The 27607-nt window shown below is 51.1% G+C and overlaps 2 protein-coding genes across 3 annotated transcripts; both read right to left on the bottom strand.

Annotated features, from left to right (window-relative positions):
* Positions 1–726: 726 nt before the first annotated feature.
* Positions 727–11469, bottom strand: SOAT2 (sterol O-acyltransferase 2). 2 transcript variants are annotated; one of them, XM_053226287.1, is made up of 15 exons: positions 10244–11469; positions 9713–9768; positions 9052–9188; positions 8638–8697; positions 8243–8350; positions 6491–6767; positions 5989–6058; positions 5137–5221; positions 4586–4631; positions 4250–4379; positions 3188–3285; positions 2660–2758; positions 2018–2153; positions 1378–1523; positions 727–1176 (listed from the first exon to the last, which is right to left on the bottom strand). In XM_053226287.1, the coding sequence occupies exons 1-15, from the start codon at positions 10317–10319 to the stop codon at positions 1126–1128; spliced, it is 1575 nt and encodes a 524-aa protein (XP_053082262.1). In that variant the 5' UTR covers positions 10320–11469; the 3' UTR covers positions 727–1125. The 2 variants fall into 2 exon arrangements, with proteins under 2 accessions (XP_053082262.1, XP_026892050.1); XM_027036249.2 differs by lacking the exon at positions 727–1176 and having other exon boundaries at positions 1383–1523; positions 3213–3285.
* Positions 11470–11610: 141 nt separating this feature from the next.
* Positions 11611–15722, bottom strand: IGFBP6 (insulin like growth factor binding protein 6). Its single transcript, XM_027036250.2, has 4 exons — positions 15186–15722; positions 13063–13202; positions 12758–12877; positions 11611–11962 (listed from the first exon to the last, which is right to left on the bottom strand). Exons 1-4 carry the CDS (start codon positions 15511–15513, stop codon positions 11840–11842), a joined length of 711 nt encoding a protein of 236 aa, XP_026892051.1. The 5' UTR covers positions 15514–15722; the 3' UTR covers positions 11611–11839.
* Positions 15723–27607: the final 11885 nt, after the last annotated feature.

The raw sequence follows: 27607 nt of genomic DNA, 5'->3' as shown, positions 1-27607 counted from the left end.
AAGGGGCACCTGGGTGGCTCAGTCGGTTAAGCATACAACTCTAGTTTTGGCTCAGGTCATGATCTCGAGGTTTCATGAGTTCAAGCCCTATGTTGGGCTCTGCGCTAGCAGCATGGAGCCTGCTTGGGATTCTCTCTCTCCTTCTCTCTCTAAAATAAGTAAATAAGCATTAAAAAAAAAAACACCTCAGGCTATCATTTTAAAAATTAAATTTAATTTAAAAATTAGAAAAAAAGATCCTCTCCTTAGAGTGACTACAAAGTCTGGCTTCTGGGATGGTTGTGAACGTGAATATTTTGACCTTCTGAACCCATACAGTCAGGACACTCTTCGTTTTAAGGTCCACTTTATAGCGGTGGATACTGTGGCTCACGAAATGAAAATACTTGTGTAAGGTCTATACGGACAGTTCGTCTCCTGGGTCTGTGGAGGGAAAGGAGGCCTGCTATGTGCCCTTTCCAAATGTGCTAGAGGTTGCCAGGAGTAGAAGGATTAAGGGGTGTGGAAACATGAACTGAGGAAGGAAGAGGTGGGAGGAGGGTGAGGTTGGGTTTTGGGGAGGGGCAAGGCACCGGAAAGGCGAGGCAAGATGCCACCTTCCAGCCCCTTCCAGCCCCTTTCAGCCCCTTCCAGCACAAAGTCTTGCTGCTGTAGACACAGCTCTTCAATCGTGCCTGTCCAATGTGGGCCTTCAACAAATAACGAAGGGAGGAATAAACAAATGAATGAATAAAAAGGGATACAAACTTTATTATTGTATTGGAAGCAGTTCAAACGTTTCTCAGACCTTGATGGCCCTCATTTCTCTAAGTCACCCCACATTCACCAAATCTATAAGATCCTTCAAGTATCCCCAAGTCTGGACAGTGATGAGGTAGGAGGGGGCTCTGTGCCCAATCCGTGGGGCTTGGCGGCTCAAGAGCCGCCACCACAGTGAGTTTGTGCTTAGTGGTTCTACAGGTCCTCAGATCTCAGTCCCTGGCATTCCCTGCTGGGGTCATGCCTGCCAGGCCCCCTTGACTTGGAGCTAGATCTAGGAATGCAGGGAGAGGTGCTCTGGTCCAAGGCTTTGCAGGCAGAGAAGGACTTGGTGGCGACCTCTGGGCAGTGACAGTGCTCTGACTTCTAGGTATGGCAGGACCAAGATCGAGGTGTCACCAGCCCCCAGAAGGTTGTCTGTGCCAGAGAAAGGTGAGTTATGCGTGAGTCCCTCCTGTCCCCACCCTACGCGTCCAAGACAAGGGAGCCCATCACCCCCAAACCAGGCCTAGCCCCTGACCATGGCTATTGAATTGGGCAAGAACAGGGGGCTGGCTCTTGGAGAGGGGAGGTGTGTCCTTCTGGATGGGGAGCTGAGGGAGGGCGGTGGTCCCTTACCTGGGGTAGGGGGCAGTGTCGCCGTGCATACCATTCCTGGCAGTACAGGCTGACTTGGATGCCTTGGCCCAGAAAGAGCAAGGTCCACATTAGCACATTCCATGCTGGGCCTGTGTGCCGGTCATGCATCATGAAGTTCAGCAGCCCTGATGCAGGAGGAAAGGTTGTTACCCCAATTCCAGTGCCTTGTCTCCCTGGATGCCCCCCATCCCCCCATCCCAGGGTACTGGGAAGAGATGGAACAGGAAGGCATCATTGAGGAAGATCTTGAGCCCAGCTCCAGCAACCCATGGAGGTCTCAAGCGGCTCATGTAAAACCAGGATTCCTCAGTTTACACATCAATATCCTGGATCTCATACTAAACCTCCCAGCCTCATGCCAGTGTTCTCTCCTTTGTCTCCCTCTATGTGTGCCCTGCTCAGATGCTCCACTCCAACCAGAAATCTTCTCTCACATCCCCCAGGATACCTCCTGCTGCTTCCCTCCCTGTTCCCAAGTTCCTCCCCACCCCAACTTTCATGCCTCTTCCCAGAAGGGTATGTGGCCTTCCCCATCCATCTGGAATCTGCAGGAGCAGGACTCCTGGCCTCCTCCCTCTGGATGGCTCCCCCTCCAGTGGCACACAGAGGCCAAGCTCACCTCCAAAGACAAGGAAGAGCATGAGCATGACCGGGTAGAAGAATCCCAGGACAAAGCAGAAGATGTACTCATGGACCACTGCAGAAACCAGGAACACACCCAACATGGCTGCCCCTCGGGCCCGGCCACCGAGAAGCTGGCAGGGGACGGGGGAGAAGGGTGGAATGAGTCTCTCTAAGACTCTTCCACAAAGAGTCCCCTCCTTAAGGAAACCAGAAAGTATAAAATACAATGGAAAGAATATGAGATTTGGGGGTCTCAAGGGGTGATACGTCCTACTTAAGTTCTTTGGGCCTTACATGCAATTTTTTAAAGGGGACATAATAATACTTACTTCTCAGGATTACAGTGCAGATTATGTATGTGAAAAGCCTTGGTAACTGAGAATTGCTACATGCATGTTTCTTAGAAGTCTAAGGAGGAGAGAAATGCTCTGTGGAGGGGTGGGGTTAAGAGTAAAGAGGGAAGGAAGTTAGATCCTAAGAAGGATTTTCTGCCCACTGGGTTGGGTAGAAAGGAGCAGATGAAAGTCCAGGGGGCCCCTAGGTCTGGAAAAGGCGGATGATGCAGAGGAAGGGAAGGAGAATGTTCTGGGGAGGCTACATTAACTGTGGGAGTTGAGGGGGTCTGCAGAGCCCATACCCACAGCCCATCTTGATAGACGTAGCTGTACAGCCAGTCATGGACCACCACGTTCCAAGTGCGGTAGTAGTTGGAGAAGGACGTTGAATTCCACCAGTCCTGGGGAAGAGTGGGTCAGGGTTAGGGGAAGGAGGTGAGCATCAGGGCCCTGACTCTTCCCAGGCCCCAGTGGCTCCCCCTTGCTCCCTGCACCCTATCCCAATTTTCTTCCACAAGGGGCTGGGCCCTGGCTGAAGAGGGACAGCAAGAACTTTCCCTGCAGTCTCTTCAGGACCTGAGGCCCACGCTCCCTCCTTCATCCCCTTCCAGGAGAAGATGGTTCCAGTGTACCATGCGCACAGAAGCAGTTAGCCCTGGCTAGTCAAGAGGTGGACAGGTGGCATTAGAGCCACACCCAGAGGAGCGCATTTCTCACGTGAGAGCTTGACAGCACAGCTGAGGTGACACCCAATGGAGCCATCATCCTCCCCAGATCGCTCCCCAGACCTCCCTGCACCCAGCTCCCAAGTGGCCAGGTCCAGGCCCCACCCGATAGAACATTCTGTCTCCAAACCGTAGCATCTCTGCGAAGGCGTTGAGCCAGCAGTGGAGGAAGGCAAAGAAGATGAGCAGCAGCATGAAGATGCCTGGTGAGTGGGGACAAGGGCTGCATGTCAGACTGCCCACCTGGCTCCCTTGGGAAGCCCTGAGGGGTCCTCATCAGCAACCAGGGCCCCAACTCCTTCCAGCCAATTATTTGTCACTCACAAATTCTTACATTCATTAATCCATCCATCTGCTCATGAACTCCAAGCCACATGTCGGGGATGCACAGATGAATCTCAAAGCCCTGGCCATTGGCAGTTCACAGAGTGGTTGGAGAAAGAGAAAGAGAGAGAGAGACAGAGGCAGAGATCGGGACAGAGACATGTCCAACCATGCGTCAAGGTCAAATGTGCTGGGAGCTAAGCACGGGTGGCTATTGAGGTGCTTGGGAATGCAGAGCAAGGGGTGGGTCATAGTGACTGATGGCTAAAACTGACAGGCTTCCTAGAGGAGGGGGCATCTTTGTTATGGGCCTCCAGAAACAGACTGGAGTTCACAGCTGGAAAATGGGGAAAGGTCATTCCAAGCTGAGACACCAGTATGAGCAAAAGCCCGGAGGCATGAAAGTACATGTCTTTCAAGGGATGGCTGAGCTTGTGGCAGGACAAGAAGATAGGCTAGGCTGTCGGGGAAGGGGTCTTGAATGCCAGGCCAAGGGGTCAAATCTTATCTGGAGATGCCAGCAATGGGGAGTGACTGGAGTTTTGGAAGCAGAGTAGGGAATGATTAACCTGTAGGAGGGAAGTTCATCTGGGCAGCAGTGTCAGGGGAAGGTGGGAAGATTGAGAGGGAAAGCAGGCAGGCGAGGAGGCCGATGTGGAAAGAGGGAGTGGAGTGGCCATCTGAATGAACTGAGGCCCTGGCAATGGAGCAATGAGGAGGCGGGGGACACATGTGGGAGAGGTGTTGAATCTGACTGAAGGAAAGGAGTGAGGGGAGGGAGGAGCCCCCCGCTAAGCCTTCCCAGGGTGCAGCCCTCCCCAGCCCTGCCTTCGGTGGGCATACCTGGCAAGGTGGCATGCATGATAGACAGCACCAGAGCCCGGGTACTGAAGGGCTCCCGGCTCATGTTGGCAAAGACGGGAACGCAGAGGCGGCCCAGGATGAAGCAGGCATAGAGTACGCAGCCCAGAGCCTGGGGGGCGGTGGGTGGGGGGTACATAACTTTGACAGGGGTCACTAGCAGCTGCCCCCTCAACTCTGGAATTGGATTCTGGCCCAGCACCTGCCTCCTCTTACCTTAGCCCCACCCTCTGACCTCCTCCCCAGGCCTCCCGGACCCCACTTCCAGAAATGCCCCACTCAGTCACCACAAGTCACACTTCTACCCCATCTTCTGACCTGGGCAAAGTTCTTGGCCACGTAATTCCACCTGACATTGGGTGTCCTGCAGCAGCAATGGGGACAATATGTTTTTAGTCTTTTTATCTTTTAGCTTGTTCCATACCCACTGGTACACAGGTTCTAGGGCCCTCTCTCCGAAGCTCCCTCAATTGCTTGGGCCTGGGAGGATTATCTAGGCAGGTAAGGGTCTAGAACACTTTGGACCTTCCCCAGTAGACATGGCAAATGGATTTTTAACTTGAAGGTCAACTAAAGTGCAACCATCTGGAGGTTGCTCCAGACCGATGGGTTTCCCAGGGTGCAGGATTTTCAGTGCTAACACTGGGACAGCCCAGGGCCAACCCAGGACAGTTGGCCACCCTTGTGGGTTGTGCTTGGAGAAGGCTTGGAGAAGGCGTAGTCTGTCTGACACCTATTTCCCGTTTTTATTATGGGATGCTTCCTGAGAACGTGGTCAGTGCCTGAGGCTAAAGGCCTCAGAGAATGGAAAGTAGAAGGCAAGGTCCCTGATGGGTCTGGGCATTTGGGAAAGAGGAGCAGGGTCTTACCTGGGGTAAGTCTCCCTGTAGATTAGTGTGGGGCAGAAGAGGAAGTAGAGGTAGCTGGAGAAACTGGGGGCCCGCATGCCCTCACCTGGGGAGGAAGGAGAGGGCTTGGATCAGTGAAGTGGGGAAGGAGAGAGGGCAGGGGGAGTGGAGGCTGGGACTGGTGGGTGGAGGCCTGGATGGGGCAGAGGTGCGGTGGGGGGGGGGGTGGAGTGGGAGGGACCCGACATTGGGTCTGGAGGTGCAGTCGGGAAGGTGAGACTAGGCAGGAGCTGAAGCTGCTCTTTGGTTGCCCTTCTTTTGCTTCCATTCTAGGCACCCTACTTTCTGGTGCAGCACCTGCTGTGGCCAGAGTTTCATTTGGCATTTATAAGCTCCACCACCCATTCTTTCTCTCCTTCTGCTCTGACTCCCCCACCATGTTTTAAAAAAGATTTTATTTTTAAGTAATTTGTACACCCAACGTGGGGCTCGAACCCATGACCCTGAGATCAAGAGTCACATGCTCTGCCGACAGAGCCAGGATATACGTCCATCAGATCTTAAGTCCAACACTTAACCACTTGGTCATCCTGGTACCTCCTGACTTGCTAATATGAGGCTCTCATACTCTGGGTCTTTCCAGGCTAAGCCTGGAAATTGGAAAGCGCCAGAAGTCCTGGGCCACAGAGGTACCATATCTCAGAGGTGGGACCAGAGGATGCCTAATGACTAAAGCCCACAGAGTCTAGTTGGAGGTCAGAATTCTGCCCTGGGAGCAACACAGGCTTAGGAAGTCAGAGCTTTTATGAGAATCCTGGTATGGCTGGCTTCATTCAAACAGCCAAAATGACTGAGTTCAAAGCAGTGCCTCACCTCCTCTGGCACAAAGGGTTCCAGGCACAGCCTCTCTCAAGAAGGAGTAGCTCTTCATCAGGAGCCTGACCTGAGAAGGAATGGAAGGGAGGTTAAGTTGCTGTGTGGCTTTGAGCAAATCACTTAACATCTCTGTGCACTTGTTTACCGAAGAGAGAGGCCGGCGGATTGCAAAATCTGTACGATCAAAGCCCATACTTTATTTTTTTGTCGGGTAGTCTTTTAACCTAACACAGGTAGCTGCTGGGATGAATCAGGAGTAAAGACGTACAGGAAACGCCAGGGCAGAGCCTCCAACCAGCCAACCCCCCTGACTCCTTGCAAAATCCGATTACTTTTGCATAACAGCAAATATCCTTGGTTCCTGCTGGTGCCCTCAAATCCTTCCAGATGGACTCCGCCCCTAGTAAGTAGCTCTGCCTCCACCAATACTGTAGTATCAAGTCCCCTTCCCCACAGGGGCCCTACCCCACCCTCGCCTGCCCATCACCCCATCACCTACCTGCTCAAAGACCAGGATACAGCGGGAGGCAGGCGGGAGCTGATACTTCAATGCCACGTGGACGGGGAGGACCCAGAGCACGGTGGTGTGGACAGCCAGCATCATGCAGCCCAGGCCCACCCCCAGCATCCAGGCCCCTCTTGCCCGGGGCCTCGCCCACAGCCTCAGGGCCTGGTAGGGCACCAGCAGAGTGGACAGGAACATGGGGACCCACGTCATCAGCGCCAAGGGCAGCTGTCCAAAGCTGAAGATCAGTAGGTCAAACTCCAGCATCAGCCTTGGAGTAGAGAGGAAGAGACAAGGTAGACAAATGTGTGGCCCGACTTTGTCCCCTCCCTGTGCAGTCAGAACTCTTAGGAAATAAACTGAGGCATTTTGCCCGAGTTTCCAGCTCCCCATATCTGAAGGTGTTCAAGATGGCACCTCTATTGTCCCAAACTTCTAACACAGGGCGTCGCTGGAAAAGACTGGATTGTGGGATGGGTTTGCTTACAAATGACCTTTAGAGCCCTCTGAATTTTGCCGTGTTGCAGAAGGGCTCAGAACTTTGTATGCCGTGGGCATTAGAATATGAGGTTTTCAGAGTTTAACTTTGATTTTTGTCAGTTTTGTTCTTTTGGAACGTCTGTCGCTGCAGACGCAAGTTAGTGGAAAGCAGGTTGTTAGGTGTTTCGTTTGCTTAGGTTAAGAGTGTTTGGCTTGTAATGGTGAAAAGTTGGAAACAGCCTAAGTGTCCCTTGGTAAAGGACCAAATGAGCAAAAGACTGGCACCTCCAGACCACAGTCGTTAAGAACAGTGGGCTGACCTGGAAAGATCTCTGAGATAGGAAGATAGGTTGTTAAGGAATGAAATCAAGAAGTACAGTGAATATCTTATTTATATAAACTTTCTACACACCGCTTCTTGGTTCTTATAGACACGTGGGGGTGAATGCGTGGCAAATGCTCTAGAGGGACTCTCTGAAACCTGTGAAAACCCTTACGTCCGGTCTGGGGTTGAGGGAGTAGTCTGGAAGGACAGTCCCTTGACACGCATTTGGACTTTTTACTGAGATTTGATCCTTATGCCACTCATAGAATTAACAACAGTTTTACCAGAAGGAAATACGTTGCAGAACCTGCAGATCTTTGATCCTTTTCTTTTTACTGCTTCCTAAACCCTACTTAGGGTGAGGTAGGGGACATGCAAATACAGACCCCCTGGGGCTACAGAGCCCTCTGAGGCTCACCCCCAGCATGGGGGGGGTGCTCTTTGGGGGCGTTTGCATGCATGTCTGTCTCCCCCCTCCCCAAGACTGGTAGTGCCTCATAGGCAGGGAGGGGGTCTGGCCGTCATCTCTCTGGCTCCCAGGGCGGGTCCTTGGGAAGTGCTCCATGAAGGTTGCTTGGATTGAACTTGGGAAGAACTTGAGAGAGTGATGTGAAGCGAGCCTGCTAGCTTACATGGATCTGCCTTGGGGCAAGTTTCCTACTGAGAAGTATTTGAGCAGGCGACAGAGTGTCCCCAGAGTGGCTGACCTGGAAGGTCAGAGCAAGGGCCATCCAAAGGCTGTGGAAGGAAGAAGTCAAGGTGCGTTTTAGGTGGGAATGTTGCTGGAGCAATGTTGATGTGGGTCCAGGAATCACAGGATCAAAGGAGGGCTTGTGCTGTCTTAAGCCAGTGGCAAGTGGAACACTAGGGACCTAGGGGGTGTGATCCACGTGCCTGTCCCAGGCATGCGGGGGGGGGGGGTGCGGGGGGGGGGCGCCTACCTGCCCTCATCAATGAAGTCGATGGCCAGGGTGCTGATGATGAAGACGCACAAGCCGGCGATGAACATGTGGTAGATGGTGCGGAAATGCTGTACCTCCATCAGCTCGCTGGGGGGACAGGGGCCCGAATGTCAGTGTGGGAGGGTCCTCGAGGTCCCGTGGACCCGCTCAGGCACTGTACGCGGGTGGGGGTGGGGTGGGGACTAGTGATTGGGAACTTCCAGCTAAAGGCTGGACCGATCACACCCAGGGCAAATGGGGAGACTAAACTTTAGAAACCCTCTCCAAGTCTTCCCTCCAAACACCTAGAACCCGAGGATGAGAAATGAGGTGTCCTGGGACCCTCGCTGAATCCCTTTCTTTTCCTCCATCCCCTGCCCTTTACGTGGACTTACTCAAGCAGGGACTTTCGGATGATGAAAATTTTCCGCTTCCCCAGGGATGGCTCCCGGGCCCTAAATGAAGATAGTTGCTCTGGATCAGGACCCAGAGGAAGAAGGCCCTGGGTAGAGAGCAGGGCCTTGCAGAAGGTCAATACTTGGGAACCAAAGGAAATAGTAGAGGTAGGTCAGGGCCAGGGCCAGAGGGCAGGAGCAGGTGGAAGGTCAGGGCCAGGGCAGAAAAAGGCCCCAAAGGTGGAGGCCAGTGTTGGGCAGGCAGAGGCAATACGAGCAAAAGAGGGAAGGTTGAAGTCGGGGTCATGCCAGTGCTGGCAAAGGAAGTATGAGATGATATTTAGGGCTCATGACCCTTATGCTAGAGGAGCCCGCTCTAGCCATTCCCCAGCCCCCAGGTCCTCAGACTCTTACTTGCTCAAGGAATCTGGAGGAATGGAGGACAGGGGTCCACCTTGTGGTGGGTAGCATTGGATGGCCTCCTGCACGGCCCGATCCAGCAGCTCTATCAGCTGTCCCTGTGCTTGCTCCAGCAACTGTGTCTTCACAGCCTGCAGGGCAAAGCAGGGCAGGGCCCACTGTCCCTCCACCCGGGCAGCCATCCTCTGGTTCCCCATATATCTACTGAGCTTCTTCTCTCTGAGCCAGGCACATTGCTAAGCACTGGGGCTAGAAACATGAACAGGCACGGTTCCTGCCGAGAGGCTCCCCCCAAATTTCTCTCTCTCTGGCTTCCCAGACCAGCAGTGAGGACCAAGGAAAGACATTTCCAGCGCCAGGGCCTGGATCCCAACCACCTTGTTGTCTCTGACCCTACTCCCTTCCCCCTGTCCCCCGCCTTCCCTCTGCTGACCTTTAGCCCGACTAACAGAAGACTGTTCACTGGCTGACTCTTGGCCCCTGCCCTGCTGACCTGTATTCCAACCCCCTCCATCTTAGCCGTTGGCTCCAACCTGATCTGAAAGGTTTTGAACCCAAGAACAAATTGTCTTTATCACCAGGCTGGTCTTCGTCCCTGCCTCCTTCCACTCCCAAGACCTGTCCATCTTGACGTCTGACCCCTGACCTCCCTCACCTCCATATGTCGGGTCCATTGCACCAAGTCCAGGCCTCTGTCCTTCTCAATGTTTCCTAGGGGTAGGGTCAAAGGGCACACCCAAGGGGGAGGGGGAGTTAGGGTTCTGTGACCTTGTACGGACCCAGAAACATCCTCTTTCCAGGAAATGCTTTCTGCAAGCTCAGCAGCCTCCCTGCCCCCAACCAGTCGATATGTAGTATCACAGTGAGGCGATCAGAAGGGGAAGTTATGGGAGGCGATCAGAAGGGGAAGTCATTTTTGCAGGGGGTGAGGCCACTGGGAGCCAGATGACAATACCCGGGACTGGGAAGCTACTCCATTCACCCTCTGGGGTGAAAGAGTCTGCAAGATAAGGCAAGGCCCCCGCTCCGAATATCCCTTTCACTTCCCTTTCCCGGCTGGGCAGTGAGGGACAGAGGCAGGGGCTGCCTCCCCTGTCCTCCCAAGAGAGTAGGAGCCTCCCCCGCAGCAATGCGTCTCCACCTCCAACGCCCCCTGAGCTTTCTGCACCCCCAGAGGGTGCCTCACCACCTCCGGAGCGTCGGCGCTCTTGCTCTCCTCTCGGCCCTTCTCCCTTCCGCGATCGGGCCGCCCTTGGCTCCATGGTGTGAGTCTCGACCAGGCAGTAGGCGGCTATGGAGTGTTCCCTCCCTTCCTTCACAGCCTGCCAAGCTCTTATCTCACTCGGTTCATCTGACAGCTCCAAAGACTAAAGTCCTTTCAGGAGGAGGAGACCTCCAGGAGCACAATAGGTTATCAGGTCTAGAGGGTAACACTTCTCAGCTACAGGCTCGGCTCAGCTGGCTGTCCCAGGGAGGGTTGCAACACCCCAACAGCCCTACCCGCCGCCCAGATGCCCAGCTGAGCGAGCTATCCCTCCCACCGGAACAGTGGCCGTGCACTGTGTACCTATGTATGTCCATGGGGAGGGGGACTTTGCCTCTCTGAGGCTTATCACATAGGATGACTTGCCTGCCGATCTCTTTCCCAGCAGCCTGATCTCTTTCCCAGCAGCCTGAAGGATCTTTAGGTATCAGTGCACTCGGCTCCCTTAGACCAGGAGATAAGGTGTGGGAAAGAACCTTGTCAGCTCAAAAGCACGGTGTGCAAGTGATTAATGTTCTGATGTGACTAATGTTCTGTGACAAGGTGGCATTCTGGCCCCTCCAGGAAGTGTTGGGTGCCAGGACCCCCTCCCCCCAAATCAGCTCTTCCCTACACCTGCTTGGATTAGCATGTGGGCAGAAAGGGGGCAAAACAAACACTTATTCAGCACCTAGGGAACACCAGGTATCGTCACAAACCACTCTGAAGGAAGAGCGAGATTTGAATCCTCCCTCTGTCATTTACCAGCTGTGTGACTTCAGGCGAACGACCCAGATATTTTAAGCCACAGTTTCCTCCTCTGAAAAACAGGGGCCAAAGTTCCTCCCTCACAAGGTTATTGTAAGCTCAGAATGAGGTAGTGCAGGTAAAAACACAGGGTCCAGGGTCTGGCCCATGGGAAGGGCTTAGTAAATAAGAATTTCCTTCCCTTTTTTAGTAGGATGTAATAGAAGGATAAGTGCTTCGAGAGTTTCCTCTTTGTTGGGCTTCTGCTGGGGATTAGCTATTAATCCTTTCTCTCCCTTCTCCCATTGTGTCCAAAGATGAGTGTTGGAAACAAGGTCACAACTTCAGACCAAGATCATGGCCTCAATGTCTCCCCTGCTCTCGCTCCCTGGTGGGTACTGGGGTGAGGGCTGAGGGCTGGAAACCTCCGCCAATGGCTGTCTCCTGCATCCCAAGTGCAGCAGGAGAGACAGAAGGTAGTCCACGGGAAAGGAGAGCTACTATGGGGGACGGGTAGAGAGAAGGGCAGGGGCTCCATAAATGTGAAAGGTGGACCCAGAGACGTAGGCCAGAGACCCCCAACACAGCTTTATTAACATCCCAAGCCAACACCAACCATCTTTCCATGTGTGGGGTCCCAGGGGTGAGACGGACACTGGGAAAGGGCCTGACGGTGGAGTGTGGGGCTCAGGGCTCCCGAGTTACTCGTCACTCAACAAATGACCCAAGATGATAGCTCCGTGCTCCTGCCAATGGTCCTGCAGCCTCCCCCTCCCCGCCCCCTGCCCAGCCTTAGCCGCTGCTCCCGGTGGGACAGGAGGAGCCTCCTTCGCCTTCTGCGGACCCTGGCAGGGGCTGGCCCATCCGATCCACACACCAGCAAGGACCTCTGCGCTGGCCCTGGGAGGAGCGGCACTGGGGAGAGAGGCACACGGATCAGAGGTGCGGCACTGAGGCTCCCGCAGGAGGGATGGGAGGGCCCGTGGGTGGGGGATGGGCTGTGGGCCCCAAGTCCGAGTGTGCAGAGACCTCTGAGAGCTCTCAGGACAAGGAGACAACCTGGGTCCCTTTCTCTTGCTCTCCTCTTCTCCACCCACCAAACGGTGCCCACTCTTCTAGGCAGAACAGTAGTTCTCAAAGCGTGGTTCCCAAACCAACAGCTGCAGCAGCAGCGGGTACTGTGTTAGAAATGCGAATTCTTGGGCTGAGAGGGGCTCAGCCACCTGGGCGTTCCCAGCCCTCCGTGACTCTGAGCCGCCTCGCAGATGTGAACCTTTGAGTCAGGCAGTCTGGCTCCTCTGCCACAGCGTGGGACTATTCTCTAGGTTTCTGTGGGCCCTAGAAGTTGGGGGATCATTAAAGGCAGTGGCAGTGTCTTCTTTGTGCCCCCTTTGTTGTTGTTTTTAATGTTTGTTTGTTTCTTTGTTTTGAGAGAGAGAGTGAGCACGAGCTGGGGAGGGGCAGAGAGAGATCAGGGCAGAGAGACAGGGGGACAGAGGATCCGAAGCAGGCTCTGAGCTGACAGCAGAGAGCACAGGGTGGGGCTTGCACCCACAAACGGGGAGATCACAACCTGAACTGAAGTCAGATGCTTAACCGACTGAGCCACCCAGGCGCCCCTCTTTGTGCCCCTTTGTAAACTCCCCCCACCCCATCCCTGGTAGGAGCCTTGTGCCACAGGACCGAGGGGAGGAGGGGTGGGGGCCTCACCTGCCGCTTCCGGTAGAAGCCCCGATGGTCACAGTTAGGCACGTAGAGGGTCTGAGCCCCTCGGTACACCTCGGTCTGGAGTTGCTGCAGCACCGAGTCCAGATGTCTGCGGCACGGGCCCTGGGGGAAGAGAGTGCAGGCAGCTCAGAACCCGTCCAGCCTACCTCCACTGTCCACCCCCCTCCCACCGCCAGCCAGGTTCCCAGGATGCATGTGGGAGACTTCTCCAGGCCCAAGGGGATAGCCTCGGACGGGAGTGTGTAGGACTCCCCACCCTGCCTGCTCCCTGCCATTCACAAACGCACCATCTCGGTGTCTTGGGCACCCCCCGGACTGGGCCGGGCGGGAGTGGTCGAGGTGCCCGGATTCCTCTGTTGGTCTCTGCGGTTCACATCCTGTGGACGAGTGGTCCCTGCCTGGGATTTACCCTCCTTAGGATTCTCCCCTACAGCCACAAGGGAAATGGGGGAAGAAGAGTCCAGAAATCAGCCAGATGTCAAAGACCAGAACCAAACGGAAGAGAGCCCTGTTCACCTTGACTCCCTGAAGCGGGAGGAAGGGAGGGGCTTTCCAAGTAGGAGAAATGAGGGTGGTTAGAACCTGGCTCCGTTACCTTCTCTTGGCTTCAGTTACTTTCTCCGACAAATGGTGATATTAGCTTTCCTGACCAAAAAAACCCAGACTAGTTTTAAGGCTTATAAGGGAGAAGCACTTTGGAAAGCAAAAACCTAGGACGAGTACAAGTACATTGGGAGGCCTTGGGCTTGGGGAGAAAAGACCTGGCTGTTCCCCCTGAAGCCAGCAGGGGGTGCATCAAGCCAGGGAGATGAGGCAGAAGAACGAGGGGTATGGGAGGGGGTTAGCAGGGACCCAAGTGGAATGTGTGTCCCCGCTGTGACCCTGCGGTGACTCAGCCCACCCCTCCCAGGCTGGAGACATGGTTACTTTAGGGGCGCTTGCATTGGGGGCCTCTCCCTTCTGGTCTCCCACAGCTCAGCCTAGCTCAACCCCAGTGGTCCCAGGAGCAGGTACGATTCAGCCCTTAACCAGGACAGGCAGAGGGCAGGTTGCAAAGATGCAGGGAATGAAGGGCTTCTGACTTACAGGCTGCTCTTGGCTCTGGAGAAAATGTCACACGTGGTGTCTGGGGGGCCTAGGGAGAGCTCAGGATGGGAGAAAGTGAGGAAATAAATCAGGGCGTCAGGGCAAGGGAAAGGCAGGGAGGAGAGTGTGCACTGCCTGGAAATCGCCCCAGGTGTAAAATGAGATATTATGGCTCCTAAAGGGATCGTCTCTCCCTTTCCATGCCCAAAGACAAGCTCTGCTCAAGTCCCCAGTCCTCAGACCTAGACATTTGCTCCCACCTGCCTACTACCTGCAACCCAAGAGCAATTTCCTCTGCAATCCTGACTCGCATCCTTCTTCCTCCACCTTTCTCAGACCTTGCCTCTCATTCCCTCCATGACCATGCTCCCACTGCCTCCTCTGACCCACCTACACACCCCTTCCTATGAGGACCCTCTAGCAGCTTGGACCCAGGTGTTTGGGACTGAAAGAAATTCCAAGTTAATTTCTCATCCCTTTCCGTGGAAGAAACCAGGAGATCAGATGCCTGGTTGGGGGGAGGGAGTGCGCTGCTTTTATTTCCTGCCCTATCTCTCCCTGCTGCCCCCCATCTTTTGGGTTCTGACTCACTTCTGTCCCATCCACCCAATGACTCAGCCTTCTATTTTCCTCCCTAGGGTAGGGTGGGGTAGGGTGGGTGGAGGGTTCTGAGCAGCTTTAAATCATAACCCTGATTTGGCAGATTCCTTCTTTTCCCACCTCTATCCCATCCTTTTGAGGCCCCCAGAGTCTGCCCTCTGACCCCAGTGTAGTCTGACACAATTCAGGATTTGGGACATCTTCTGTTCTAGGCCCTATGTTCAGGTGCTTTGGACACCCTGATAGTAAGAGGAGAGGAGGGGATATTTCTCAGTGTGTGTGCAGAATTTGGGGGTCGGGGTTCCCTTCCCTCTTTCTCCAAATGGAAGCTGAGAACAACACCTGGGTCCTTTCTCCAGCTCCGGGGTCCAGGGAAGGAGCTGGGATGCTGTGGCAGACGGCATGGCCCTAAACCCTCCACCCTCACCTTTCCCCTCAAGAGGAAATAGAAGGGGCCAAAAAGGTTGACCGCTGGGACATGTCCCTGCTTTATCCCCAGGGGCCCCTAGCTGCACCCCGGCCTTCTAGCGGCTCCCTGCCCTTGCCCCTTCATCCCCCCCCCCCCCCCCCCGCCACGCAAACGTGACGCCCAGGGTTAGGAAGGGGAAGCATCAATGGCAGAACCCATCGCAGGGCTCGCAGGGCTGCCCGCGTCCTTTCCAGGACCCTGCCGGCCGCTTTGCGGGTCTCACGTGGGTGGAGCAGGGGCGGGGCGCGGACTCACCCGAGGGCGCGCGCGCCCGGCGGCAGCGGCCCCGGCCCAGCAGCAGCGCCCGCAAAGGCGCCTCGTCTTCCTCGGGTGGCTGGCACTGCAGTCCTGGGGCGCAGTTAGGGGTGTAGACCCCGCACTGCTGCCCCTCCCTCCTGAGACAGCCCCCAGCTTCCTTACAGCCCTCCGCCGGCGGCCCCCCCTCCTCCTCCACGCAGCCCCCTGGACAACCCGCCTGCACCCCCTGCCCGCAGCCTGGGCACCGTGCCAAGGCGGCTCCTGAGCGGGCAGCGAGCAGCAGAGTTAGCAGCAGCAGGAGCGGGAGCAGCCTGTGGGGGGTCATGGTCAGGATTTTTGCCCCGTCCACTCCTCCCAGCGCAGCAGTCGTAGCACAGCTGCTGCCCGCCGCCGCCCCTCCGCCTTAAGTAGCCGCCGGTCAGGGGCCGGGCCCTTTAAGAGCCAGGTGAAGGGGGGTGGGGGGAGAAGGCAGGGGCATTCCCTAAACTGGGTGGGACTGAAGAGGCTCCCCCCGCCCCCACCTGGTCCTCCCCACTTTTCTCTGCCCACTCCCTTCCCAGTTTCTGTTTACTTCCCAAATTACTCTGATTTTTCTTGCTTTGTTCCCGGGACTCTTGGCCGGAATTTGGGAGCTGGACAGCTGGCTGGAGGCACTGGAGAGTGGGGAGGGGTGGAAGAAGGAGAGGACGGGAATTGGGATGAAGGGAAAAACCTGGAATCCAGCGCGGGTGTCTGTGTCCTGTCGGGGATGAAGCCGCCGTGGGGACTCTGGTGGAGAGGGGACTGTTGTCTGAGAGGGATGGGGAAGGGATGGTGTGTGGGAGTCACCAGGGAGATGTGTGCCAAGGGAAAGAGAGAAGGCAGGGATGATGGGTAATGGGGTCTTGGGATAGCCCACTGCTGATGGGAGAAAGTAGCCCAAGGGAGAGGCAAGGAAGAGCAGGGCCTGAGATGTTAGTGTGGGAAAACACGGGCCAGGGGGCCAGACTGGGGGATAGAACGGGTTGGGGGAAACAAGGGGAGAGATGGGGAGAGGGTGGGGAGTCACACCTTGAATGAACAGGCTTTAACCCTAGGATCGCGGTGGGCTCATGGGAGTATCCCAGAGGGTCCAGTGTGCAAGGACGACAATGCGCTCGCTGAACACCTGGCAGGAAGGGACAGGGTAGTGGTGAGGGATTAGCCCATTGAATTATGGAGGTGGTGGTGTATGGGGGTGGGTAGGTGAAGCACAAGTTAGCATGAACCCATACTCTGGGGACTCTTGGGAACAGTGGACAGAAAACAGACCCCCCCCCCCTTCTGTCATTCATCCAGGTTAGCCCACTCCTCCATTCCTTTCCTTTCTTAGCATCTACCCCCTCCCCCCCCCCCCCCCCCCAGGCATCACTCATTGGGTTTTCTGGATTCATCAGGTTTTGCTTTGCCCAGGGGGGCACTGGACCAGGAGAGTCTGGGTATTTCTTCCGACTGTCTGTCTACCCCACCCCCACCGCCCACAGCGGCTCTCTGGGACAGTGCCCCACCCATCCCCAGCCTCCTAGCGGAGCCGGCCTTCCTAGAGGCAGGAAGAAGGACCGCTTCCTTTGGCAACTCACACCCGCTCCGGATTACGCAACAAGGGCCATCTCATTCTTTCCTAAAACAAGAGCTCTGGGCAGTGGCTAAGTTTAAATTCTGGGCCCCCAAGCAATAACGTCAGCAAGGGCTTCCTGAACTTTTAGGTAAATACAAAAAAAAAAAAAAAAAAAAAGAACTTCATTCCCAGCAGCCCTCTGCCCCCTTCGTTGGCTACCCTGGGACCCTAGAACATGAATTTGGGGAGCAGTGCCTTGCAGTGGCTCTGAGACATGGACGCAGTTTGGACAGGCTGGGAGGAGGGGGGTTGGGGGAGTGGGAGGGGGCCACTGTCCTCCACTGTGTGAAGACTCTGTGACCTCCTGCCCCAAGCTCTGACCCCAGGGTGGAGAGCTCTGTCCTGTCCCCAAATCCCTACCACTATTTATTATGCCTTGCACATGGGTTCCAGCTTGTTGCTCCTGCATAAAACAGGAAGGCCCTGGGAAGTTTGGGATGGGGAAGAGATGGTTGCGCTCCCTGCAGGATCCGTGTGCTCCCTGCAGGATCTTGCTTCTCCTTTGTAGGTTATATTGCAGGAAAGCCCAACACTTGGCTAGCCTCTCATATCCGCCACTCCCTTCTCAAACAGATTCCCCCAGGTTTACTGCTCCCACCTGCCCAGCTTGCTCCCTCCCTGCAGTGCAAGCTGGGCTGAGCAGTCCAGCACCACCATGGTACTGTTGCACAGTACTGCCCTTTCTCCACCCCTCCAGTGTGGGTGTCCAGAGCTGTACACGGTGGGTGCTGGAGTCTAACCAGTGTCTTCCTTGCAGACTGAGACTCTTGGACTCTGCTTTTCCTCCCTTGGGGATGCCCTTCACCACAGCTCCGGGAGCCGTGGGATCTGAAGCACGTGGTGAGTGCTCAGGATGGAGTGTGGGCCAAGATGCAGTCCTTTGGGACTCTGCCCTCCTTGAGAGAGAAGAGTTTGCTGAAAGCTTTTCCAAGGCTGTGAAAACAGCTTGGGCTATTGCTTCGGCTTTTCCAGAGGTAAACTCTGCTGAGCCTCCTCCTCCTCCTGTACGGGACACTGTCTTCTTTGGATCCCTTATGCTCTGTGACTCTCACACCCAGTAAAGGAAAGGGCCTGCCTAGAGCTTTGAGTCTGAGGAAAGACAAGTGGTGGCCCATTTCACAGGCAGAAAGCTCCAGGGATGCAGATCAATGATCACATCACGACATGGCCAAAGTCTAGCATGGGCTAGACGGGGACTCTTCTGATAACCTCAGCTGGCCTCCAGCCTTCGGTCCCTGCAGTCTCCACAGAGCCTTCCAGTTGGTCCTGGTGCACACAGTCCTGACCATGGGACTCTTTCCTTCTCAAAGGCCTCTGGTGGTGCTCCATGTCCCCTGCCCCTCACCCCGAAAAATCTGTGCTCCCATCTACCATCCATGGCTCTGGGACAGTGACCCTGGGAGCACACTCTGGTTCAGCCAGCTGGTTGGGTCACCTTTCCCAGAACCCCGTGGCAGTCTCCCATCTCTGGGGCTGAACTGAGATTAGGGGAAATGAAGGTGTGGCCTAATCGGGGCTCAGAGGGCAATTCTTCCTCTGGATTCTAAGCACTCATCTCACAGGGACAGAACCCTTATTCCCTTCAACACAAACCAAATCCCATCACTTCGTCCTCACCTGCTCAGCAGGCAGGCCAGCTCTGTGCCTTCCTTTGAATTCATCCACATTATTGTGCTGCTATCGTCAATTTTTGTTTATCCTTTCGTGTGTCTTACTTTTCCCGTTAGATTGTTGGTGCTTTGAGAACAGGAGCCCCACACCCTCTTCATCTCTGGGCCCCCAGCTACTGTATAAGGAGTTTGGAATTGATGCAAGTAAAAGTTGGTGTTTTGGGTGGGGGCAGAGATAGTCCTGGGGGAGAGCATTGAGAGGTAAGGGGGCACACTGTACCACTTCTGGAGGCTCCACCATCACTCCTGTGCTTCTGGGCTAGCCCAACTCCCACCACTTCAGCCGTTCTCTCTCTCTCTTCTTCCTCCTCTTGCATTCAGAGTAAAGGCCGAAGAGTCTAAGAGGCCCAGAGTATGGTAGGGTGCAATAAGAGAGGGACATCTGGCTCCAGAATAAGTTAAAGAGGGCATCCTAGAGGATGAGACTTTATAACAGAGCTTGGGAGAAGAGATGGGAAGGCAGCAGGGCATTTTTCTAGACTGGGCTGGAGTCGGCCAGACAGTTGGGAACGGGGAATCATTAGTGGACAAGAAGCAGCAACTGGGGATCTGAGATTTGCTTCTTTGTAATTAAATGAACAAAGCGTATTCAATAGATTCATAGAGCCTTTATTTATGTGGATATAACTAGCTTAGATGGACGTAATAGGGAGACCTGGTGCTCTCTGAGAGCTTAGACTTTATATCTCTTCATCCAACACATACTTCATAAACACTTAAAAAAATCAACAAGGCTGCTAGGGTATTCCAGGATAGAATGTAGACTGTTGCAAACGAATCTAACTGTATTACAGATCTATGGCGTAAGCACACTGAAGGTGGTGAGGGGAAAAAAGGTGCTGACCTCAGTAACTCTAGAAAACAGTGTTTTGACTGGAAACTGTAAGGCTAAAGATAAAAGGCACAGCATAATCTATATAAACACTGTGCTCTAGTTGATACATTTTCTCCTGGGCTTATAGGTTACAAACTTTAGAAACTGCTTTAAATGTAGAGCAGTGTTGAACAAATAAGTTACGGATATTGGGAGCCAGGTTTCTCATTGCTGGTGGGAGAAGCTACAGATAAGTAAGGGGAATAAAGTAGAAAATAAAAATCCAAGTGCATACTGATTGTATTAATTTGTTAGGGCTGCTGTAACCAGGTACCATAAATCAGGTGGCTCAAAACATCAGAAATTTATTGTTTCACGGTTTTGGAGGCTAGAAGTCCAAAGTTAAAGTGTTGGCAGGGCCATGGTCTTTCTGAGACTCTAGGTAGAATCCTTTCTCGCCTTTTCCTAGCTTCTAGTGGTGGCCATCGATCCTTGGCATTCCTTGGCTTGCAGATACATCAGGCTAATCTCTGCCTCTGTAATCACTTGGTCATCTTTACATTGGCTTCTCTCTGTGGGTATCTGTCCAAATTTCCCCTTTTTATATAAACACCAGTCATATTGAATTGGGGCCCACCCTAGTGATCTTGACTTAGTTAAATCTGCAAAGACCCTATTTTCAAATAAGGTCACACTCTGAGGTGTTGGGGCTAAGATTTCAACATTTCTTGTTTTGAGGGACACAATTCAATCTATAACACCGATACAAATAAGTGATTAAACAAATAAATTAACAAATAAGTGGGGAAGAGGAGACAGATCTTCCTTCCAGAAGACTTCCAATGTATGTAGATACTCTGACCTCCAGAAGGTAGAGCTTAACAACTCTCCCACCTTGGGCTAGACTTGGTGATCATGCTTCTAAAGGGGAAGGAAAAATAGTAACTTCATAGGGGAGACACGTGGCAAACACTACCTTAACCTTGTGATCAAGGTTAACCTCACCAGTGATTGTCAAATGGGTATTCATGTATCCCCCCTCCCCCATATATGACATGGGAAGTACTTCACCTCTGTGAATTTCTTTCCACATATCCATAACCCAATCCAACTGCAAGAAAAACATCAAACAAATCCAGGTTGGGGGACATTTTACAGGATACCTGGCCCATTTTCCTCAAGACTGTCAAGGTTATGAAAACCAAAGAAGGACTGAGAAACTGCCTCCAACCAAGGGAGACTGGGGAGAGATGACAATGAAGACAGTGTGGTACTGTGGATTGAATCCCAGATTTTGATCAAATCCAAATAATCTTTTAAAGGGGGGAGGGGCGCACCTGGGTGGCTCAGTCGGTTGAGCATCTGACTTCGGCTCAGGTCATGATCTCACCGTTTGTGTTTGTGAATTTGAGCCCCGCATCAGGCTCTGTGCTGACAGCATGGAGCCTGGTTTGGATCCACTGTCCCCCTACTCTCAAAAATAAATAAACATTAAAATATTTAATTAATATATATATTAATTAAAGGGGGGGAGGGGCACCTGGCTGTCTCAGTTGGAAGATCATGTGACTCTTGATCTCAGGGTTGTAAATTCCAGCTCCACATTGGATGTAGAGATTACATAAAAATACAATCTTAAGGGATGCCTGGGTGGCTCAGCTTGTTAAGCATCTGACTTTGGCTCAGGTCATGATCTCATGGTTCGGTTCATGAGTGCAAACCCCGCACTGGGCTCTGTGCTGACAGCATGGAGCCTGGAGCCTGCTTTGAGTTCTGTATCTCCCTCTCTCTCTGCTCATGCTCTGTCTCTCTCTCTTTCTCAAAAATTAGTAAACTTTAAAAAACACAAATAAAGTCTGGAGTGTAGTTAATAGCAACGTACCAATGTTGTCTTCTTAGTTTTGGCAAATATACCATGGACATGTAAAATATTAGCAGTGGGAGGAACTGGGTAAGAGATATTGGGCAACTCTCCACACTATCTTTGCAACTTTGCTATAAATCTAAAATTATTGCCAAATAAAGAGCTTATTAAAAATATATATCACAGTAATGGTTTCACCTCAGTTTCTAAACAAACAAACAAAAATTTTGTATGTCCCATGCCCTGAACTGAAGATAGAGAAATAAGTAAGATGGCCCCCTGCTTCCGAGGAGATCACAGTCTATAGAGGATGGCCACGTGAATTACTGACAATGATAATAATAATAATAATGATAATGATCAATAAAAATAATAGCTTACATTATCTAATACTTTCTATATGCTGAGAACTGCACCAAGCACTTTACATATAATTCTCACTGTAAGTTATTAAGATGGGTGATGTTATTATTTGCATTGTTCTTCCTATAGGGGAACAGTAAGTCTTCAAATAGAGAAGTGACAGAGCAGGGGTTTGAACTCAGATTTCACTTGAGCCCTCTGTGAGCTGCTTCAGTGTTGTCAACCTCCTAGTCATCTTTGACGGTGTTGCTGGAGGGTTTTGTTCAGAACCATCTGCTGGGAAAATCCATCTCCAAAAGACCTCTTTAAACATGATCACTTGGACTGGGAAAAGGGCCATTCCACAGAGCGTCTGTGGTTAAATTCTGAGCCTTTAATTCTGAGCCTTGGCCAACATGACTATCAGAACATTAGGCATCAGAAGGATTACCTAGGATCCTAATGGAATTTTCCACCTGTCCCTATTTCAAACCCAACACGTCTAAAATCACACTTATTTTCTCCTCCCACGAACCATTCCTTAACTTTCCTATTTTGGGCGTGGTCTCAGCACTCTCCCAATTTCCCAATCATCTTCCATGCTTTTCTCTTTTCTCCTGAAATTACCTATTCCTGTTGCTTTCCCCCATCTGGTCCTAAAGTGTTTCCATTTCTGTGGCCACCTTGATTATTTGGGGTCTCATTGTCTTTCACCTGGACCATGACAACAGTTTCCTATGGACTGTCCAGTTTTCAGACATTATCTATTCTGTACCCAGACTATTCTTTCTGAAATGAAAATAGAGCATATAATTCTTCTGCTCAGAAACCTTCAATGATTCCCTATTAACTCCATGATCAAGTCCAAATCCTTGGTTTTCAATCCTCTTGTTCTATAACCCCTATTATTACCTTTCAAGAACCACCCACCCTGACCAAATATGCTCTTTGAATTCATACTTTGGAGCTTTTATTCGTAATTACACTCCTAACCTTGCCCTTCTTCTCTAGCCTTGTATTCTCTAGTTTTTATGATCAAGTTCTGGGTGAAATTGAATAAGTCTTTTCACCCTGATCCCAAGAAACTCACAGTCTCTGGGGAAAATAGACAAGGAAATCAACAATGACACTATGTAAGGATAGGAGGGATCAAAGACTAAGTGACACAGAGGGAGAAAAACTTAAGCTTGCCTGGGAGAATCAGAGAAGGCTTCACAGGGGAGATGATGCTTTGGCTGATTGTTGGAGTAGAAACTTATTAGGGAAGGAGTAAGGGGAAGGCTTCTAGGCAGAGGGAGCAACACCTGTCTTTACCAATCATGTGGCTGTCCATCATGTGTCTTCTGTTAACATTTCTGATAGTTTGTCTTGCATTTCTAGCACACTTTCATATACCAGATCTTTTCTTCTTATAACTGGCTTATAAATGCCCTTAGATTAGGGGCCATATCCTCTATTCCCCCATCCATAAAATGCTTGTTGCAATATCCACTTTGTAGAATTGTTATGTTAGGGGAAATTCATGTGATGTACATGGTAGGCATCCAGTGTTTTTGTTTTCCTATAATGAATGGAAGTGTCTAACTCAGTTCCTGGCCCACATAATATGCTCAGCACTTAATGAATGAATGATCCTACCCTGGTTCAAAATCGTTGTGTTCACATCTGAACTCTGCTTTGGAAGGCCTCATTGGATGGGAAAAGATCCAGAGAGACGCAATATCTCAGCAGGGGGAGGATACCTGCCTGTGAGAGCTAACCAGATGAGGGCTGTCCAGTCTGAAGAGGAGGCAAAGATGTTGAGATTCAACTCAAGTTCACTGAATGCTTATTTATATTTTGCATAATTTCACAATGTTCTATTACCATCTCCACTTTGCAAATAAGAAGGCATATTTAGAGACACCAAATTCCTGGCTGAAGGCCACACAGCTGGACAGTGGGATCCACTGGATTCCAAGTTCAATGCTTTTCACACTTCAACATAAAAACTTTCGTGATGTAGAAAAACATTAAGACTTTGGATAAGTTAAATACAGACTTGTTTGCTAAACTGTCTAAATACTCAAACCACAGGTAATTTCTAGAGCTAGAGAGAAGTTGTTTTAAGGCAAATAAAAGGAAGGGTAGACTTATGTTCGGGGTAGGGTAGGAAGAAACACAAGAAATGTATTATTATGATAAGCAGGACAAACTGGAAAAGAAAGAAATTAGAAAAGAATTAATAAGATCATAGGTATAAGATCCCTGGCAAGTCATGAAAAGACTAGACCTCCTCTTTTACTTCTTCTTGAGCTATGAGAACACCCTCAGCCTAAATCTGGCCTCTTTCCAAAGGCAACCTGGAGTTGTTCGAGGTCTGGGTTCCTACCCTTCTGGGCAGGCCAGCTGTGCCCTCTTTATTACCTGTCTCTGGCAGAGCTATTGAAGAAAGTATCCTAGGCTGTAACAAAACATTGGTCATAGTAAATATTTCTTTTTTTCCTCCCTAAAATTTTGGCTTGAGGGCCTAGAATTTAGTATTAAACAACCAGAGTAAGTTTAGGGAGATAGCAATTAAATCTCATACATCACACTCGAATACAGCTGACCCTTGAACAACATGGGTTTGACCTGGTCCACTTATACGTGGATTTTTTTCCCAATCAACACGATATAGCACTGTATTTTCTCTTCTTTGTTATTTTCTTAGGAATATTTTCTTTTCTCTAGCTTACTTTGTTGTAAGAATACAGTATACAATATACATAACATACGAAATATGTGTTAACTGACTGTTTACGTCATTGGTAAGTCTTCTGGTCAACAATGGGCTATTAGCAGTTAAGTTTTGGGGGAGTCAAAAGTTATACATGCAGATATGCTGTATTTATCGGGAAAAAAAGCCCACGTACAAGTGAACTCGCACAGTTCAAACCTGAGAAGACAAGACACAGACTGGAAGACAATATTTGTAAGTCACATATCTGATAAAGGATTTGAATTCAGAATATATAAAGAACTTTCAAAATGCAATATTAAGTAAAGCAACTCAAGTTTTAAGACTGGGCAAATGACTTGAACAGACATGGTCACTATCTTTATTGTGGACCTATTAGGATTAGCTATGGAGGCCAGCCTCAGGATCTTCATCTGCAAAAAGGAGATAATAATAAGAGTCACCAAAGAAGATAGACGGATAGCAAATAAGCATGTGAAACGATATTCGATATCGTTAGTCATTATGGAAATGCAAATTAAAATCACAATGAAATACCACTACATATCTATTAGAATAGCTACAATTAAAAAGAATGACAATGCCAGTGTTGGAGAGGATGTGGAACAACTGGAACATTCATCCACTGCTGACAGAAAGGATACAACTGGGGCGCCTGGGTGGCTCAGTCGGTTAAGGTTAAGCGTTCGACTTCCGCTCAGGTCATGATCTCACAGCTTGTGGTTCTGTGCTGACAGCTCAGAGCCAGGAGCCCGCTTCAGATTCTGTGTCTCCCTCTCTTTCTCTGCTCCTACTCTGATCACGCTCTGTGTGTCTCTCTCAAAAATAAATAAACATTAAAAAAATTTTTTTAACTGACACAACTATTTTTTTTAATGTTTATTTATTTATTGAGAGACAGAGAGGGAGAGAGAGAATCCCAAGCAGGTTCGGCACTGTCAGCACAGAGCCGGACTTGGGGTTTGATGAACCCCTTGATGAACCTTCATGGCTTCATGAACCATGAGATTATGACCTGAGCCGAAATCTAGAGTTGGATGCTTAACCGACTGAGCTACCCAGGCGCCCTGATACAACTATTTTGGAAAAGTTTGGCAATTTGTCAAAAAGTTAAGCATACATCTACCATGTGACCCAGCCAGTCACTGCGAGGGGCTTACCTAAGAGAAAATAAAATGTATGTCCATACAAAGATTGGTGCGTGAACGTTCATAGCAGCTTTATTTGTAAAAGCCAAAAATCAGAAACAACTAAATGTCCATCCATCAACAGATGAATCATTAACAAATTGTGGTATATCCGCATAGTAGCATACAACTCAGCAATAAAACAGAATGGACTAGTGACACACGCAGCAGCAACACAGACGGATCTCAAAATATTTATTCTGAATAAAAGAAGCCAGACATCCCTCCCCCACAAGAACATGTGTGTGTGTGTGTGTATGAAATCTGTGATTTCACTTAAGTAAAGTTTTAGAATATGCAAACTAAACTAGTGACAAAAAGCAGATTAGTTTCCTGGGGATGAGAGGGTGGGAGGGAGGGATTACAAAAAGAGCACAAAGAAACTTTTTAAAAAATGTTTTACTTATTTTTGAGAGAAAGAGTGCAAGCGAGCAAGCGAGCATGAGTGGGGGAGGGGCAGAGAGAGAGGGAGACAGGGACTGGACATGGGCTACTCGCTGACAGCAACCGGCCCAATGGGGAGCTTGAACTCACGACCCGTGAGATCATGACCTGAGCCGAAGTCCAATGCTCAACCGACTGAGCCACCCAGCCATCGCCAAAGAAACTTTTGGAAGTGATATTATGTATGTTCATTGCTTTGACTGTGGTGAAATTTTCATGGGTGTATACATAATCTATCAAATTGTGCACCTTAAATATGTAGGGCTTATCCTATGTCAATTATATCTCAATAAAGTTGTTTAATCAAATACAGTTAGATATCAAACACAAATTGTCAATCAAATCCTGAGAATGTTAACAGATTGATGATTCACCAAAAGGGCCAGCCCCACACCTGGAACCCAAAGATGAGGAATTCTCGAGTGGAATCACCAACCATTAGTAACACTTTGGAAACACCTTCTTCTTCCCTTTCACCATTTGAGGCCCTAACTAGCTAACTAGTTTCTGGAAGGAGCCAGGAGACCCTGTGTGGGATGGTTGTGACTCTGAGAGCCCCCTGGGCTGTTGCTTTCTGGTTGCCTTTGGGAACAGCTGAGTTGAGGCTTGGGGTATTTTTTATAGTTTAGGAAGGGGAGGTTGAAGAAAGCAATAAAGGAAACAGGAGCTGGAGATGAGTTGGGGAGGGTAATTCCAGATTCATGGAATCCAGGGGCTGGAATGGCGCTAAGAGACCACATGCTTCAAAATTTTTGTTTATGGGTAAGAACACCAAGACCTTGACCTCAAGCATAGAACTGGGGCTCTAATCCAGATTTCCTAATTTCCCATCTACATTTTCTTCCATCACCTATTTCCATCATGCCAAGTGGCCACTGTATATCTAGCAGAGACAGACCTATATACAGAAGTGACTTTTAGGTAATGAAAGATTGTAAAAAGTGCTTAGATGAGGCGCAAATGAAATGGTATGAGAACGCAGAGGAGGGAAAACCCACTGATCTGGAAGGGACATCTGGTGATGGGAGGCGACCTGGGCAGCCCTCCCGAGAGTGGTAATAAACACCCTTTAGTAGGTGCTCAATAAATATGAGTATCCTTCCCTTCATATAATGACTCGGGCCTAACTTTCCTCGCGTCACACCCAAAGCTTCCCTTCCGTAACAGCCAGAGGTTTCATGCCACCGTGGTTTTGCATCCGAAGTTCTCTCTTCCTGGAATGAACTGTCCTTCCCAGAATGAGCGGAAGGTGACAAGACGTGGAGCTCGGGGGGAATAAAGAGCACATGGTAATAGCATAGCTCTGGAGAATAAATATAAAGCACATGGTAACAGGCGCACGAGCTATGGAGGCCAGCCTCAAGATCTGCATCTGCAAAAAGGAGATAATGATAAGATTCATTTCATAAGGTTGCTGGGTGGCTTAAGAGGACATTCCTACGAAGCTTGCTTTCAGCGTCGTCTGTGCCACAGAACGAGCGCGCAGGCAAGACTGGCAGCAGCTGTAGGTGCGCAGGGACCTTCCCCGCCCGCCCCGCCCGGCGCGGGAGCCGCCCCTTGACCGCCCAGTCCGCGCCCACGGCGCCCGGCGCGGCGTCCGCGCCGCCACGTCGCTGCCTCCACCCTCCCACCCTCGGGTTTACCAGCCCCTACCCTGCGCTAGGTAGCCAGTTCACCGGGCCGCGCCCGAGCCTGCCTGCGTCCTCCCATTGGTTCTTGCAGATGCCTGTCATCCTGGGGCGC

This window comes from Acinonyx jubatus, chromosome B4 (assembly GCF_027475565.1).
Source record: "Acinonyx jubatus isolate Ajub_Pintada_27869175 chromosome B4, VMU_Ajub_asm_v1.0, whole genome shotgun sequence".
Classification (NCBI taxonomy): Eukaryota; Metazoa; Chordata; class Mammalia; order Carnivora; family Felidae; genus Acinonyx; species Acinonyx jubatus.
The sequence above is the reverse complement of the archived record's forward strand: the minus strand, read 5'-3'. Positions and strand labels throughout refer to the sequence as shown.

Coding starts and splice junctions, on each gene's coding strand:
- SOAT2 (XM_053226287.1), bottom strand. CDS start 10,319: ATGGAGCCAAGGGCGGCCCGATCGCGGAAGGGAGAAGGGCCGAGAGGA. Junction 3,286..4,249: donor CATGCATGCCACCTTGCCAG/GTATGCCCACCG, acceptor CCCACTCACCAG/GCATCTTCATGCTGCTGCTC. Junction 1,177..1,377: donor GACACTGCCCCCTACCCCAG/GTAAGGGACCAC, acceptor TCTCTGGCACAG/ACAACCTTCTGGGGGCTGGT.
- IGFBP6 (XM_027036250.2), bottom strand. CDS start 15,513: ATGACCCCCCACAGGCTGCTCCCGCTCCTGCTGCTGCTAACTCTGCTG. Junction 13,203..15,185: donor CCGGGCGCGCGCGCCCTCGG/GTGAGTCCGCGC, acceptor TTGTGGCTGTAG/GGGAGAATCCTAAGGAGGGT. Junction 11,963..12,757: donor GCTTCTACCGGAAGCGGCAG/GTGAGGCCCCCA, acceptor CTCTCTCCCCAG/TGCCGCTCCTCCCAGGGCCA.